We start from the raw sequence: 14,708 nt of genomic DNA, 5'->3' as shown, positions 1-14,708 counted from the left end.
ACTGGGCTTACGGAGGAGGTGATGTTGAATCTGTACATAAATTTGGGGAGAATCGCCATCTTTACTGTATAATTCTCCAATCTGTGAACACAGGTGCTTTCCACTTATTGTGACCTTCTCTGATTTCTTTTGACAATTTTTATGGATTTGTACAAAAAAGATTTTAAAAACAGTTTTTCATGTGATCATCGACAAGAATCTGAAAGAGAAACAAAGCAAAAGCCCAGACAGAACAAAACAAGAGAACTCAGCATCGCTGAAGGGACAAACCTTCTCCAAGGAGGGGCTGTCGAAGCTCCCAATCTGGTTGCTCAGCTCCTTGCTCAGGCGCAGGCTCCAGCTGGTACCCCGAGTCGTCTTGAGGGAGAGCCTCAGGAACTGGGGAGGGAGAAGATCAATGGCTGCCAGCCCTGCTCCCGCTGGGCCCTGGGAATGCTGTGTGAGCTCCAGTAATGGCTTGCCCTCTCTGGGCCTCCTTCCCCAAATCTCTACATCATTTGGTCCATGGAGCCCCGATCCAGCACTGAGCTTTTGTGTCTGTGAGTCTGGGGATGGCTGCAGCTTTGGGGGCTGGCAGGAGGTTCTCCCGGGTCTCCCCAGTGAGAGTACAGCCAGAGACACTACGTTTTCCAAGTCTTAGGGAGAACGCGTCCTTTGGGGGCCCTGAGCTCCCACCTGCCAAACCCGCCAATGCCCTCCCATTCACCCGCTCTGTCCCCGCCCAGGCCTCAGGAGGCGGGTCACCCTTTACCTGGATGAGCTTGTCCTCCCAGGCCTTCTGGTTCCAGGTGAACTCCGTGTGTTCTGTGGGGCACACAGCTGGTCCCCAGGCCGTCCCCTCTGGGTCACATCTGCCTGGCCTCCCAGGCATCCCAGGCCCTCCACAACCAGCCCTTGCAGGGTGGGCACTTCCCTCCCCACCTCCCACGCTGTTTGGCCAGCCCTCGGGACGCAGCAGCCATAGGAGTCTACCTAGAGCCACGCCACGCGACCCGGGGCACACGAGGGGCCTCACCTTCCAGATACTGGACCAGCAGGGGGATCTCCTGCTCCCACACGCTGGCCATGGTGGGCACAATGCTCTGGCTCAGGGTCCTCAGGAGGTGGAGCATAGCAATCCCACGGCCCTCCCCCTTGTAGGGCGATGACATCAGCACCTGCAAGATACCAGGACGCAGTGCAGCAGGGCCTGGCCCCTCCCCCCCACCCCCCACTTGGAGCTCCTGGTCCTCATGGTAAGTGGAGGTGAAGGTGGGTGGCTTCCGACAGAGCCCAAGGACCTCCAGGATAGAGGCCCCTATGGAGGATGCTGGTGGGGAGAGGCGGTGAGAGGTAAGGCCCGGCCTCCTTATTCACCCCAAGCCTCAGTAGAGCAGGGATTAGCGTCCACCAGACCAAGCCCACCCCAGGGGCAGGAAGGCCATTGATAGTGACCTGGAGATGCCCTGGGCAGAGGGAGCTGGGAACAGGTCTAGGCCAGGGTGGGCCATCTGAGCACACTGCCCCTGCAACTTCTCCACAGCGGGGACAGTAAGGGCCTAGGACACTGTCCTGCTAAGTGCCCAGCTCCCTCATTGCACCCTGCCTTCCTCCTCCTCTGGGGCTCAGGGAATGAGGAGCTCAAGAGAAAGGCGCCGCAGGGCAGAGCCTTGCAGGCCCGGGCACGTGCAGGCCAGCCACTCACCAGGAGCCGGGCCAGCAGCTTCTGAGGTGCGGGCAGGTCCACTGAGGAAGGAGATGCAACCTGAACTGAGGCTTCCCAGCCCATTCCAGGACATGCCCCTGTGTCCAAGGGGAACGTCACCCTGGAAGGGGCTTCCCCAGCATGACTCCGTGCAGAAGGGAAACTGGGTTGGCACAGGGGTTTTCCAGTAAAGACCATCACCCTAATCGACTTAGCACGAGGGAAATGTGTGCTAATGTGCCGAGTGCAGGAGGTGCTACATCAGACCATAGCTGTGGTCTTTGCAATGGACCCCAGACTGGCCACGACCGTGCTTTGTCCCCTACTGTGAATCTCGGCCCCTCTTGAGCCAGCAGTGACTAGAAACCCTGCTCCACCCTCCGGTCCTCTGCAGGCTTTGGGAGTCAATGAGCCCCCGCAAAGCAGACCCACAAACTTGAACGGACAGGTGGAGGAGGGGCCCAGGAGAGGACCAGTCCCAGAGTTACAAGTCCCAGAACCACGAGGAAGACCCCGAGGGCCAGCGAGGCTCACTCAGATCACACTCAGAGGGCAGGCTACGGACCTGAAGGCCTCACTAAATCACCGCCATGGCCATCCCTGTGAAGCCCCAAGCCCTGAGGGCAGCCGCCTCGGCGCTGGAAGCGGAGGGAGGGGGACAGCGGCAACGTGCAGCAATGGGCAGATCTGCTTTTCTGAGTCTGGTGTCGACAGTGCCCACCCTGGAGTAGACCACCGTGGGGCCAATTTACAGAACGGGTGGACAACGACAGTTCCTCTGTCTGACTCAGAGAGGCCAGACAGAGCAGAGGCCCAGAAAGACCAGACGGGGAGCCTGGACAGGAGCCCCAGGGAGGGGTCCGAGCCGGGTGTGGGCTGCGGGCATGGGGACGTGAAGAGTGAGCTGCAGGAGGAAGACCACAGGACTGCGCCTCTTCAGACACGCGGGTGCGTTCTGGAGGCCTCCAGGAGAAGGGGCCGTGGGGAAGGGCGACCAGGGGCAGGCCCGGCAGCAGGCCCCGCCGGCTAGCGCAGGGCCCCGACTCACCATGCTTGCTCTTGCCAGTCGTGCTGGCTGCCGCATCCTTGCTGTGCAGCTGGCGCTCTGCCAGGTTGGTGAGGCTGATGCAGATGGGGGTCAAGGCCTCCGTGTAGTCGGTCTCCATGATGTAGCACAGGAGCCGCACCCAGAACTCCTGTGGGGGGGACCCAGGACGCTGGAGGCATACACGGCCATCCAAGACAGGTCAGCATCCATGCGCAGTGTGGGCCAGCCAGCTGCCGCAGAGCTGGCCCCTGACAGCGCTGCAGGATCTGCCACACTGCCTCCCGCCGGCCCCAGCCTTTGTCAGGGGGGTCTCGGTGGCATTCACCCACTGGGGCTGTCATACACCCCGCCAGCCTCATACCAGCCCTAACCCCATCGCCCTCTTTGTCCAGGGCCCTTTCCTGATCCCAGTGCCTGCAGAGGTGCCTTCGGGGCAGATGACCCAGCTGTGCTTGCTGGTTGTGACAGATTTACAAGGCGACTTGGTTGGGCGAGAGCACCAGGCACTCAGTCACGCACTACTCCAGCATTGCCCTGTGATCAAAGCCCGTTCTCTGTGAAGGAGGCCAGCCTCGAGAACATGGGCGGGTCTCACATAGGCAGTTGAAAGACCTCAAGAACAAAAACCAGAAGTCCCTGAGGAAGAAGAAACTGCCACAGACTTCTACACCCACCCTTGCCTGAGGCCCACCCTGCATGCTTCAGGCCTGCCAGCCCAGGTGGCCTGAGTGGATTCCATGGAATACAGCAGACCACATGTGTCTTCTGCTGGTTGCTTCTCTGGAGAACCCTGTCTGATACAGATTTTGGCTCCCTCTTCTCACACGACCATTCAACACTTCCGAGTAATGGGGGTCTCCCTCCACCCTCCCCCCTTAGGAGCTTAGGGGGAGGTGTCGTGCCTCGAACTCATGAGCGCAGTGGCAGGACGGTTCCAGCCTGCCAGCACTAGCATGTCCCAGTTGCTGGGTCCCCAGGAAGGCAGCATGGTAAATGAGAAAGTACATTTTGGTCCCAGCTCCCCTGTTTACAAACTGTGAGGCCTTGAGCAAGTTCATGAGTCCCTCCGAGCCTAGTTTCTTCATCGGCAAAATCGGGGTAATAAAATGAGAAACTACCTCACAATCAAATGAGATCATACTTGTCGCACACCCACGGTGGTACCTGCTACATGTAGGTGCTCTGTGGACTATAGCTATGGTTATTATTGTCATTATTTCTGCAACCAAAATAAGTTGCCATTGGACCAGAAGCATCTGACCTCACTTGGTGAATAATCATCCTCTCCTTGGTGCTTTTATAGTAAATTTTCCCTATCTTATTGCTATGTCACATTTCATTGCAATTGAAAGTTGACACATTGTTTTTCTATAACCCTGAGCTCCCTGTGATCACATTGAGTCCTCCTAGCATATACCTTCACATCTTTAGAAGGAACTTGCTAAATGCTCATGGAATGTTTCCGTATACCATACACAAACACACCCACAAAATACCTGGCTCTGGAATTGTATTTTTTTGGGGGGGGGCGGTGCTGGGGAGCGAACCCAGGACCTTGTGCTTGCAAGGCAAGCACTCTACCAACTGAGCTATCTCCCCAGCCCTGGAATTGGATTTTGAAGGAAGAGAGCGCAGGCAAGTGGAAGAGGAAGCCCCCCTGCCCACCACAAGACACGCAGACAGTGAGAACGAAGAGGTGCAAGTGCAGAGCCAGGGCCCTGCCCGTCCCTCTCCCAGTCCTCAAGGTGCAGACAGGAGCCGTCGGCTCTCCCCTGGGGGCCGGCTGGCCGAGGAGTGGACCCACTCACATTGGTCATGCCACTGACAGAAGAGGTTATGACCTTCACAGTGTCCAAGGTGACTTTGTGGACCATCTTCTCTTCCAAGTCCCTCTGAGAAAAGCTGTCCCGGTGATTTGTCTGGAAGGCAGAACCAAGGGCCCTTGCTAGAGGGCTGGCAGGGGCTTGCCATGAGCTCAGGGGTGGTCTTCTTACTCCCCAAGAGCATCCATCCCAGACACTGATCTCCTGGATGCTCATGGCTATGCATGGGTCTCTGCCTGGGTGTCTCCTGCTCACACAGGTGCCACCTCTGTACTTGCTTCGTAAACACGGGTATGTAAAGTAGCATTCTGTGCTCAATGCTTTGGAACATTTCCAAAGTCCAGCTGCTCCATGGTGTGTATGTCGGGGTCACTCACCAGCTTGTAGGTAGATAGGGTCAGCTGCACAGACACGTACTTCAGGCCCCAACCTTTGATCCGGTCCTGGTACCCTGACAGAGCCAGCTGGCCAATGATGCGGAGAATAGCCATCCTCACCTGGGGGGACAGGGCCACAGGTTGCCAATGTGGGGAGGGCCCAGGGCAGGAGCCCAGCACCCAGTACCCAGTTCTGTCAGGTGGGACATCTGGGAACTGGCACTGTTGCAGGCGGGAAGGGGCTTCAGGAGCCACCTGGCTCCTGCCCACTCCATCTGCCATCCCTTGCCCCATCTAGGGGGTCCACCCGGCTGTGTGCCCACCTTGAGCCATCCAGAGACATGCACCCACTTCCCCCCTCTGACATGTGGCGACCCATCTTGGGGCCCTTGGGAGGAAAGCCCATCTTTTATCCTGGGCTGTCTGGGCTCCCTCCAGTGGCTCGCTCTGCAGGGGAGAAGGAAAGCCAGCCATTTTCCTCTTGGCGCCTCCAGGCATCGAAGCCAGCTCCGCTCTGATCCCTGTTCTGACAGCCGTGTTCCTCCCCCATCTCCCTCAGACCTCTGTGCTGTCCCTCCCTGCCCTGGACACCCTTCCTGGGGACAGGGGTCCCTCCATCGCTCTGCTCACAGGCAGTGGAGGCTTCCAAGAGCCGCACGGCCACATGGCTGCAGCTGGTGCAGCTCACCTGGGCTCTCCTCCTCCAACATGGTGCCGGAGACGCACCCTTGAACGCTCCTCGGCGACCACCAGGTTCCCCCCCCGCAGAGCCCGCGCTCCAGCCGCACTGTCCCCTGGCTCTACGCAGGCCCGGGTGGGAAGCCAGGTTTCACCCTCCGCCCCAGAGAGCTGGCTCCCTGGCAGGGTCCCTCTCTCCCGGGTTCCTGCCCCGTTACCTTGGACCGTGCATCAGAGAGGGTGTTCTTGACCACCCGAATGGCCAGGTAGATGGTCCTAATATTCATTTTGGGGTCTGAAAAAGGAAGACTGGTCTGGAGGTCTGTGGCTCCGGGAGAGGACGAGTGGCCCGTCCCTGCCACCTCCCGTTCAATCCCCCCCGACCTCCCAGGGACGCCCTCTTGGAGCGTCTCCAGCCAGGCTCCCTCGGGCACAGAACCTCCTCATGACGTCACAGCATCACCTCCCCTCAGGCCCAGAAGCCACTGCTTCACTCCTTGTCCCCTTGGCTACTGCTTGGCCTAGGCCTCCCTTGACCCCAGTGCCCTCTCCTTGAAGGCGAGGTCTCCACTCAAGAGCTAGAGCCCTGCACTGAATCCCTGCAGCTGGGCACGCAGAGCTTCAGAGTCTGTGTGGAGAGTGAGGACCCTGGTGCCAGGCTGCCTGGCTTCCACCCTGCCTCCAACACATTCCAGCTGTGTGACCTCGGGTGAATTGCCGAGCCGCTCTGTGCCTGTTTCCTCACCTGGAAAATGTGAATGAGAACAGTGCGTCCCTCACAGAGCCACTCTGAGAAGCAAGTAAGTTAACACTGTGCCCAGCACACCGTCCAGGCTCCGTGCGTGTTTGCTAGTCAAACAACTGATACCCAAATAAAGAAGGAAGATTAAGTGAGGCAGGAAAGAGAAGGTTCTGGAAAGGAAGTACAATAAAATGTTTAAGGCTTAGTGTTACCAAGTCTGCACTGGGGTAGGAAAAGAGGAAATGAGGACAGGTGGAAGGCAGCAGGTAACCATGGCCTTAGAGAGAAAGGCACAGTTTAGAATTTTTACCTCTAAGATGGAAACCCTGTCTATCCTGAAAATGAAAATGGTTTATGTCCATTGCACAGTTAAAATAAAAGATAGCCGCTCTCAACAGGTGTAGTGTGCTCTTCTCAACCAGTTCACACACAAGCACGATTTCCTTTGTGTAACTGAGCTCCCAGCACATACCCTGCCCTGTACTGTAACGCTGTACTTAACACAGACAGAGCAACTTTCCCATGGAAAAGAACGGATCAACTACACTTTTTAGTGGTTGTATAACATTCCATTATGAAGATACACTATTATTTATTCCACAAATTCCCTATAGAAAAACATTTAGGCTGTTTCAAAGTTTTGCTTTAAGCACAATGTTTTACAAGGACATTTATGCCAAATCACCTTTGGCAATTATTTCCTTCACATATTTGACAAAAAATTGGATTATTGAGCCCAAGGTTTGACCCCTATCCAACTAAGCACCCAGAGTTATCTATCGATTTAAATCTCTATTGATGGAGTACGAGGAGCTGGTTTCCTGCAGGCCTAAGCCAAGAATGAGAAAAGGAAAGCTTCCAGTCTACATCTAGCCCGACATCTGCTTTTGTAAATAAAGTTTTATTGGAACATGGCCAGCTCAGCAGTCTACAGCTGCTTTAACTCTACAATGGCAGAGCTGAGAAACACTCACTGACACGGCCTGCAAAACTAAGGAGGCCTTTGTTATTTGGCCTTTTGCAGAAATGGCTAGGCCAACTCTAGATGTCATCTTTAGCATCTCTGTCCACACCACAGGCAGGGTAAACAGGATCTCACTGTTACTTAAATTTGCATTTCTTTAAGAGAGAAGGTTTACTGTGGGTGAAGGTGCCTCATGTCTAGTTGCCTAATTTGTGCACTGCACAAAGACATGCAGCTTTAAGAAAAGTGGGAGCTGTCCATGTTCTTCCAACCATTAAGAACCTGCAAGGCACACACTGTCAAAGAGGGACCTTGTTCAAATTCAAAGGTGCCAAGTGAGTAGGGAATTGGTCAGGAGATCCATTACCCTTGATACAAAGGCCAGGTTTAGAGTTTGGGCTCAGGGATTAGGCAGAGGTTAAGGTTAGGCGTTGAGTCCGTGTGCCTTTAGGGTTATGCCTACATGGTCTAGTTAAACCATGCATCTGCCCTTTGGTTCCATTTTAAAGGTCAAGAGCAGGATTCAGACTCAAAGGGTGAGGGGTGCGAGGGAGGGCCAGAGCGCTGGTTAGGGGCAGGGTGAGAAGACGCACCGCATCAAGAGATGGGGCTCCCTTGGCCCTCGGCAGCGGCCCAGCTGCCCACTGATGCTCACCATCGGCACTCACCACGGCCCGGATCAGGGTCAGTGTCCCCACGCGGATGGCCTCCTTACCCACCTCCATCTGGCTGAAGAAGAACTTCATCAGCTCCTTGGGGTAGGAGCGAGCTGCGGGGTGGAAGAAGCCCCTTTGTCACTCCCTCTGGCCTTGCTCGGAGGGGCTGGGACCCTCAGGGCTCCCGCAGACCTGCGGGCAGGGGCGGGCCTGTGGCTGGGCCTCACCGAGAGCTATGAAGCAGTGCACAATCTCCATCAGGTTCTGGCTGCTGTGCTGATGCTGGGCCGGGGCCTTGGTGCACACCTGGGTACGGGGTGCAGGCAGGGTGGGGAGAGCTCAGTGGCAGGAGACACAGGGCGGCCGGCTGTGCCCCACACAATGCAGGAGGCTCAAGAGCAAGCCAGGGCCAGGCCACCTCCTGAGCTGCTTCCTCCCGAACACCCTGAGGTCACAGCTGAGCTTGCCGGCCTCACCTGGACATGCAGCTCCGTGAAAATGGGGTTTAGCTGCATTTGGGGGATGGGAGTGTTGGTGACAACCGACACTTCCAGAATCTGTCTCAAGACCTGCAATGGATGGACAAATGGTTGCAGGTAGCCTTCTACCAACTCAAAGTAGACTTGCCACTCAGTGGGTCCTTGACTGGCACCAGCCTCCCCTGGGAGCTGGTCAGAAACACAGATCCACTGGGTCCAGCTCCGTAATACCCAGAGGCCCAGGTGACTCCCCGGTGCCCCTGGCAGGCACGGCGAAGCTCGGGAGTGCTGTACACATTCTGAGCACGGCACCCAGGCCCGCTCCTCTTTCTTTTGCCAGAATGATCTGTGGGTGGCTCCCCATTTCCATCACTTCCATTCCTGCTTCTTGCTCTTGCAGCTAAATGCTGTTTATGGATGAATGACTCCTCTGCAGCAGCCATCAGCCCAGACCACACCTCCCCTGGGAACCCTGCAGCATCTTCGTCTCCCACGGCTGAAGGCTGCTGCGGGCTAAAGGCTGTCCTCCCAAAATCCAAGTCCACCTAGAACTTCAGAATCTGACCTTATTTGGAAATAGGGCCTGTGCAGACCCTATTGAGTCAAGGGTCCCAAGACCCTTGTGGTTTCTAATTACAACAGCCCTAAAATTCTGACACACAGGCCACGGCCTCCCTCTGGCCTCTAAGACCCTCCAGGGTCTGGTCCCTTTGGCCTGGAATGACAAAGTTCATTTCCCACAAACCCCAGCACCCAGCTTCTCAGCCCCTTGTAGGTACCGAAGTTGGGTCTGCTGATACGACGTAGATGCATCTGCGTCCCCACCTTCCACCCAGATGACCCTCGGCACTTGGGAAGCCGGAGTCCCCGAGCCCTCACCTGGGTGATGAAGACGGCCTCCAGGCGGCCCTGGTACTCCGCCAGCAGCAGCGGGATGTAGTCATACACCTGCTCCCGCAACTCGTCGCTGGGCAGCAGGAGGCTCAGCATGGGCTTCAGGGACTTGATGACCCCCATCTTCACCTGCCCGGGGAATGGGGTCCCAGGAGCCCCGGCTAGGCCAGTGGTCTCAGCCCACCCACAGACTCCAAGGACACAGAAGGGAATGGACCTGAGAGAGTCGAGCCAAGGCTCTGCGGGAGGCACGGCCTGGCCACACACCCCCGGGGTCCCACCTCCGAGCCAGGTCACCACAGGTGGGTACGAAACCTCTGTGTACCTGAGTCTCCTCACTGAAACAGTCCTACCCTGTAGGGTCAGCGTGGAAATAGTTCCTCTAGACAAGACACTCAGAGGACACCCAGTACACAGCGCCCCAAGCCAGGGGCCACGTCTGACATCCACTGAGGCCTTGACCAGGGTCCAGCTCAGGAGGCAGGCCAGGGACCTCCCCACTGCTGGCTCTGCCCTTCGGCAGGTCATGGTTCTCCAGGGTCTTGGGAATGAGGCTAGCTCGGTGGTCCCTCAGCATTCCCAACCCCGTCTGCGGAGTGTGGAGAGGGGAGCCGGTGCCCCTAGAAGGGCGCTCACCTCGGGGTTGTGGTGCCTCAGCCACACGGTCACCAAGTAGCGATACATGGGGAACAGCTTCAGGGCAAACTGCTCCTCGGTCATCACGGGGTACGTGCTGTCCTCCAGGTGCTTCAGGTAGAACTGCACAGTCTCACAGAAGGTCTCCATGGCTACCAGCGGCAGGAGGCGGCGGATGGGGCCAGAGGGGCCGGAAGAGGAGCCACGCGTCCCTAGCCCACCTGCTCTGGGTTGCTGAGCCCCTCCCCGCTCCCCACCACTCTGACCCCACACCCTGGGGGCTCCTCTGCAGAACGGCAAACACACTTGGCCCTGTTTTTCTTGGGCATCAAGAGATAGATGTTGGGTGATCAGTGCTCCGGGCAAGCGGGTCAGATTGAAACCGCATCAAAGACATGCCTGAGTCCAACCTAAGGGAGCCGTTTCCCTGACCTCCCTCCTTTGAATGGACCCCCTCCTCTGGCCTCCTGAAATGCTGAGCTAGAACCAGCTGCACCGAGTCATGGTGATGGCCTCTACCCACCACACCATGGCCTTCTAAAAGTCACCCACACGTCTCAGTCACCTGGCCCAGGGGAGCCGGTCAGAGGCCAAACAAAGCAGGAGATTGAGCGAATGTCTGGGCACAAATGAAGACCACAGTCTTGCTCACCGATCCCTGTGCCATCTCCCCACCCTGCTCTCCCCCTCCCTGGCCCTGAGCTGGGCCAACCCACAGGCCCACGTGGACACGCACCGCTACATATCACCTGGCGCATCCTGGCCTCGTTGGCAAGCCTCAGCATGGTGAATATGGTAGCCAGAGTGATACCCATGTACGGCATGAACTCGAACACTGCGGGGGCAGAGCCACCGGGTCACTGCAGGCGGAGCCAGGCCAGGCGGAGCGCAAGAGCCACTGCCGGCCAGCTCCAGGCCCTGGCGGTCCAGATCCGGGGAACCCACTCCCTCCTGGGGCCACAGGACAGAGTGTGGGAGTCCGTGCTGCACAAAAGGTGTGGGCTGGAAGTGGCAGAAGCAGAAAGGAGGCAGGCAAGAGAAGGGGAGCGAGGAGGCCCGGAGGACAGAGGAGGCCCAGAGAGGCTGGACGCGAAGCACCACGGGGAAGCAGCAGACAAAAGTGGGGAGCAGAGACTCGCAGGCCTGGCTCCCCACCCAGAGTCCCCTGGGTGTGAGAGTCCCGGGGCAGGGGGGCTTCCTTCCTGCATGAATGATGGCAGACCAGAGAGGGACTGAGCAAGAGCAGGAGACCAGCAGAAGAGGGGAGCAGACAGAGGAAGAGGAGAGAGATGGAGGAAAGAGGAACTGGCGACGGGCCCGTCCTCCTGCAGGCCGTTGGTCCCTCCCTGCGAGCCCGGCCTTCCACCCGCACTGAGCACGCCCGCCAGCTCCTTCAGAGCTTGTGACAGCAAGGATCATACGTTTACAATGATGAAGTAATGAAGCCTTCATCCCAGGCCAGGTCCCGTTCTCCGCGCCTCGGGCAGCAGCGTCCACGGACCGAAGCCCCCTGGCCCCGTGGGCCCTCCTCCTGCAGGCCTCCTCCCTCTCCCTCCCACGGGCCTCCATGTCCAGCACACTGGGCAACTCCTGCACCTTCTCCAGCCTCGTCCAGTGTCCCCTCAGTGCAAGTGCACGCAGTTGGTGCTTTGGCCCTTCCTGAACTTTGGATGGTCCTGACTTGCAAGGATGCGCGGTTTTGACTTCACAGTGGTACAAAAGTGATACGCACTCAGAAGAAGCTGCACTTCCAGTTTTGAAAGAGGACCTTCTCCTAGGCTAGTGGTGTGTGGCAATGCTCTCTTGTAATGCTGGGCAGTCGCTGGCCACCAGCAGCCCCAGTCGGCCCCACTGCCACTGGGGAACACAAGCCAGTTCCATGATGCCCTGGTTGCTAAGCCGTGGTGCTCGGGAGCTGGGTGAATAGAACTCATTTTTGACTCAGGACGTGGTCCTCCTGGGGTGGGTCTGGGGAGGGCCCCTCGGAAGGGGAGGAGCACATGCACTCTCCTCCCTCAGGCCTCCGGACTCCACCCTCTTCTTTTCCTCCTGGTTCTCTTAGGATTCCTCTAGGGCCTCTCCAAGCTGGGCTCCTCCAGGCTGGGTCCTTGTCCCCAGTTCTTCCCTCTCTACCTTCACCGCCTGGGTCCCAATGGCTTTGAATACCACCTGCCATCACAGGCTGCCGGGAACAAAGGCCGAGGCCAGACCTGCCTCTGCACTGTGCGTCCAGAGGTCAGCTGCCCACGTGGCCTCTCTGGAGACAGCTCACAAACCGCACTCCTCTGTCGGAGCCCTCAAGCTCTCTTCCAGAGCCTCCCGCCTCGGGAAGCAGACCAGCAGACGCACTGGGCTGCTCCGGGCCTCCTCTTCCCACTCGATGCAGGGCAAGTCCCACCTGCTAGCGCCCACCGCTCACCAGGGCAGCCCGGCCCAGCCACCTGCACTCCTAGTACCAACTTCAGCTCTTCTCCAGACACCCCAGCCAGCATGGCCATTTTGGAGCCCAAATATCATCAGACAACAGCTACTCAGAATTCCTCCGAAGCTTCCCAGGGCCCCCAGATAAAGCCAGACTTCACCACAGCGACCAGGCCCTGCCTACCTCCCCTCTCCTGTGCCCACCTCCCCACGCCTCCGCGCCAGCCCCAGCCACCTCTCGGCTCTTCAGAGAAATCAGGTTCTTCCCTGGCTCAGGACTTTGCAGTAGCACTCGTATCCACATGGAATCTTCTCCCCATCCTGGTTTTCACCCAGACATCATCCGCTCATCCTTCAGGTCTCTGCCTAAGGATGGCTTCCTCACCACGGCCCCACAGAGAGGAGGGGCCCTCGCCCTGGTCTCTAGCGGCCACTAGGCTATTCTCTTCATACCCACCAGCTCGTGTTACAGGGTGTTGGCTTGTTTATGGCCACTTCTGACGGTAAGGGCCACGTGTGTTTTACTGACCACTGCGGCCCAAGGCCCACCACAGGGGGATGAAAGGAGAGGGCAGGGGAGAGCAAGGAAAGAGAAAGAGGAAAGGAGATGGGAAGACAAAAAACAACGCAGGGAGAGGAGAAGGGGGGCAGGGATCAGGCGAAAATGAGGGGCTGAGATAGGGAATCCTGAAAGCTGAGAGAGACAGAGACACGAAGAGGAGAAGGCGTGGAAAGAGAAGACGGACAGGGAGCGTGGAGACAAAGCTGAGGCAGGCACAGACGGAGACGGGAGGCGGAGACCGCAGGGTGCTCCAGGCAGGGCTCAGAGCCTACCGTTGCCATTGGCCAGCTTGGCCAAGGTGACCACGACAAACTCGTCGGTGAGACTGAGGGGCTTAAGGTGGTGCTGCAGCTCGTACATAACCAGGCTGAAGTGGTTTCGGGACAAAGCCACCAGAGTGTCACTGGCCACCTCTGCCTTTGTGTAGCCCTCCACCTGCAGGGACAGGAGAGGTGCCACCGCTGGCTGGGACTTCATTACCCCTGTATCCCCACACCCTCTCCATCTCCCTGGCTCCCTGAGGCTCAGCCTTCCCCTGCCCCGAGAAGTGACTGCCCCAGGCCTTGGGCATCCCATCGCGGGCCCACCAGAGGCCAGGCTCCTGGGCCAGCTACCTCTGAGATCTCCCGCATCTCCTTCGAGGCGACAGCGACCAGCCTCTGCACACACTCCTCCTCCAGCTCCCCCTCCTGCTGAATGATTTCCTGAAGGATGTTGTAAATGTTGATCTTGCGCTGGGTGGAAATCTGGGAGAGAAATATAGCAGGTGGGAGGGCCCCTGGCTGGACCATGCCCTGTCCCCGCACAGCGTGTCCCCTTCCTCGCCCTCCCTCTGTCCTCCGTCAGAAGCCCACCGGAGAAGGCGACCGACCGCCATCCTCCAATCACCCATCTCAGATCTCCACTCCTCCCACCGCCCTCCGGCTCATCCACCTGGCCCTGTCAACATGATTTGTACCTGGCTACTCTCCTCCCTCTGTCAATCAATATTCCCAAGGCGGTGTCAAATAGTCCACACGCAAGGTCCTCCACACACCTCGTACCACCATCTTGAAAGCCCTAAAATAGCCCTTCACCCTGGGAGGGAGCACTGGAGACCCAGAAACTTGTCTCTTCCTCTCTTTTTTTTCTTTTTTTGTACTAGGGATTGAACCCAGGACACTTAACCACTGAACCACATCCCTGGCCCTTTTTTATATTTTATTTAGAGACAAGATCTCTCCAAGTTGCTTAAGGCTTCACTACGTTGCTGAGGCTGGCTTTGAACTTGCCATTCTCCTGTCTCAGCCTCCTGAGCCACTGGGATTACAGGCATGTGCCACTGTGCCCAGCTTTTCCTCTCTTTTGATTCCTACATGGGCAACATTGACCACCATTTAAAATGACCTGACTTAGGATGGGATTGGATAGTTGGATTGTGCACAAGACCCTACCTAGACAGTCATGTAAGGGTGACTTTCACTTAATCAGACAGGAAAAGTCACTCTTAAGGAGTGAGAGTTCTGGAGAAATACCTACTGCCTCAAGTATAGGAAGTCCAGAAATCTCAGAAAATTTGGGGACCTCAAGAAGAGGAATTCACTCAAATTTCTAAGTTCTTCTGGTGAAATTCAGCACAAAGTCTTGGCCTTGATTTCCTAGTCTTGGGGTAGCAACTAACAGAGTTTCTTAAAATTCCAATCAGCAATAGCTTTGGGGAGGTACCTGGACAGGTATGAGTGGTGTGGCTTGAGCAGCTACTCAA

At 57.3% G+C, this 14,708-nt stretch overlaps 1 protein-coding gene across 1 annotated transcript in view; it reads right to left on the bottom strand.

Annotated features, from left to right (window-relative positions):
• MROH2A (maestro heat like repeat family member 2A) overlaps positions 1-14,708 on the bottom strand; it is a 60,153-nt gene that overhangs the window by 32,191 nt on the left and 13,254 nt on the right. The window contains exons 2-17 of the mRNA XM_079132249.1: positions 13,579-13,710; positions 13,237-13,399; positions 10,718-10,816; positions 9,982-10,133; positions 9,331-9,474; positions 8,449-8,541; positions 8,200-8,278; positions 7,972-8,085; positions 5,829-5,905; positions 4,933-5,052; positions 4,541-4,651; positions 2,733-2,880; positions 1,685-1,725; positions 1,016-1,157; positions 752-804; positions 271-378 (exon numbers count right to left, since the gene is read on the bottom strand). Of these exons, the coding sequence (XP_078988375.1) occupies positions 271-378; positions 752-804; positions 1,016-1,157; positions 1,685-1,725; positions 2,733-2,880; positions 4,541-4,651; positions 4,933-5,052; positions 5,829-5,905; positions 7,972-8,085; positions 8,200-8,278; positions 8,449-8,541; positions 9,331-9,474; positions 9,982-10,133; positions 10,718-10,816; positions 13,237-13,399; positions 13,579-13,710 (1,776 nt within the window). The remainder of the gene's footprint in view (positions 1-270; positions 379-751; positions 805-1,015; positions 1,158-1,684; positions 1,726-2,732; positions 2,881-4,540; positions 4,652-4,932; positions 5,053-5,828; positions 5,906-7,971; positions 8,086-8,199; positions 8,279-8,448; positions 8,542-9,330; positions 9,475-9,981; positions 10,134-10,717; positions 10,817-13,236; positions 13,400-13,578; positions 13,711-14,708) is intronic.

This window comes from Sciurus vulgaris (assembly GCF_902686455.1).
Source record: "Sciurus vulgaris genome assembly, chromosome: 3".
In the NCBI taxonomy this organism is placed as follows: Eukaryota; Metazoa; Chordata; class Mammalia; order Rodentia; family Sciuridae; genus Sciurus; species Sciurus vulgaris.
This window is presented reverse-complemented; position numbering and strand designations above follow the sequence as displayed.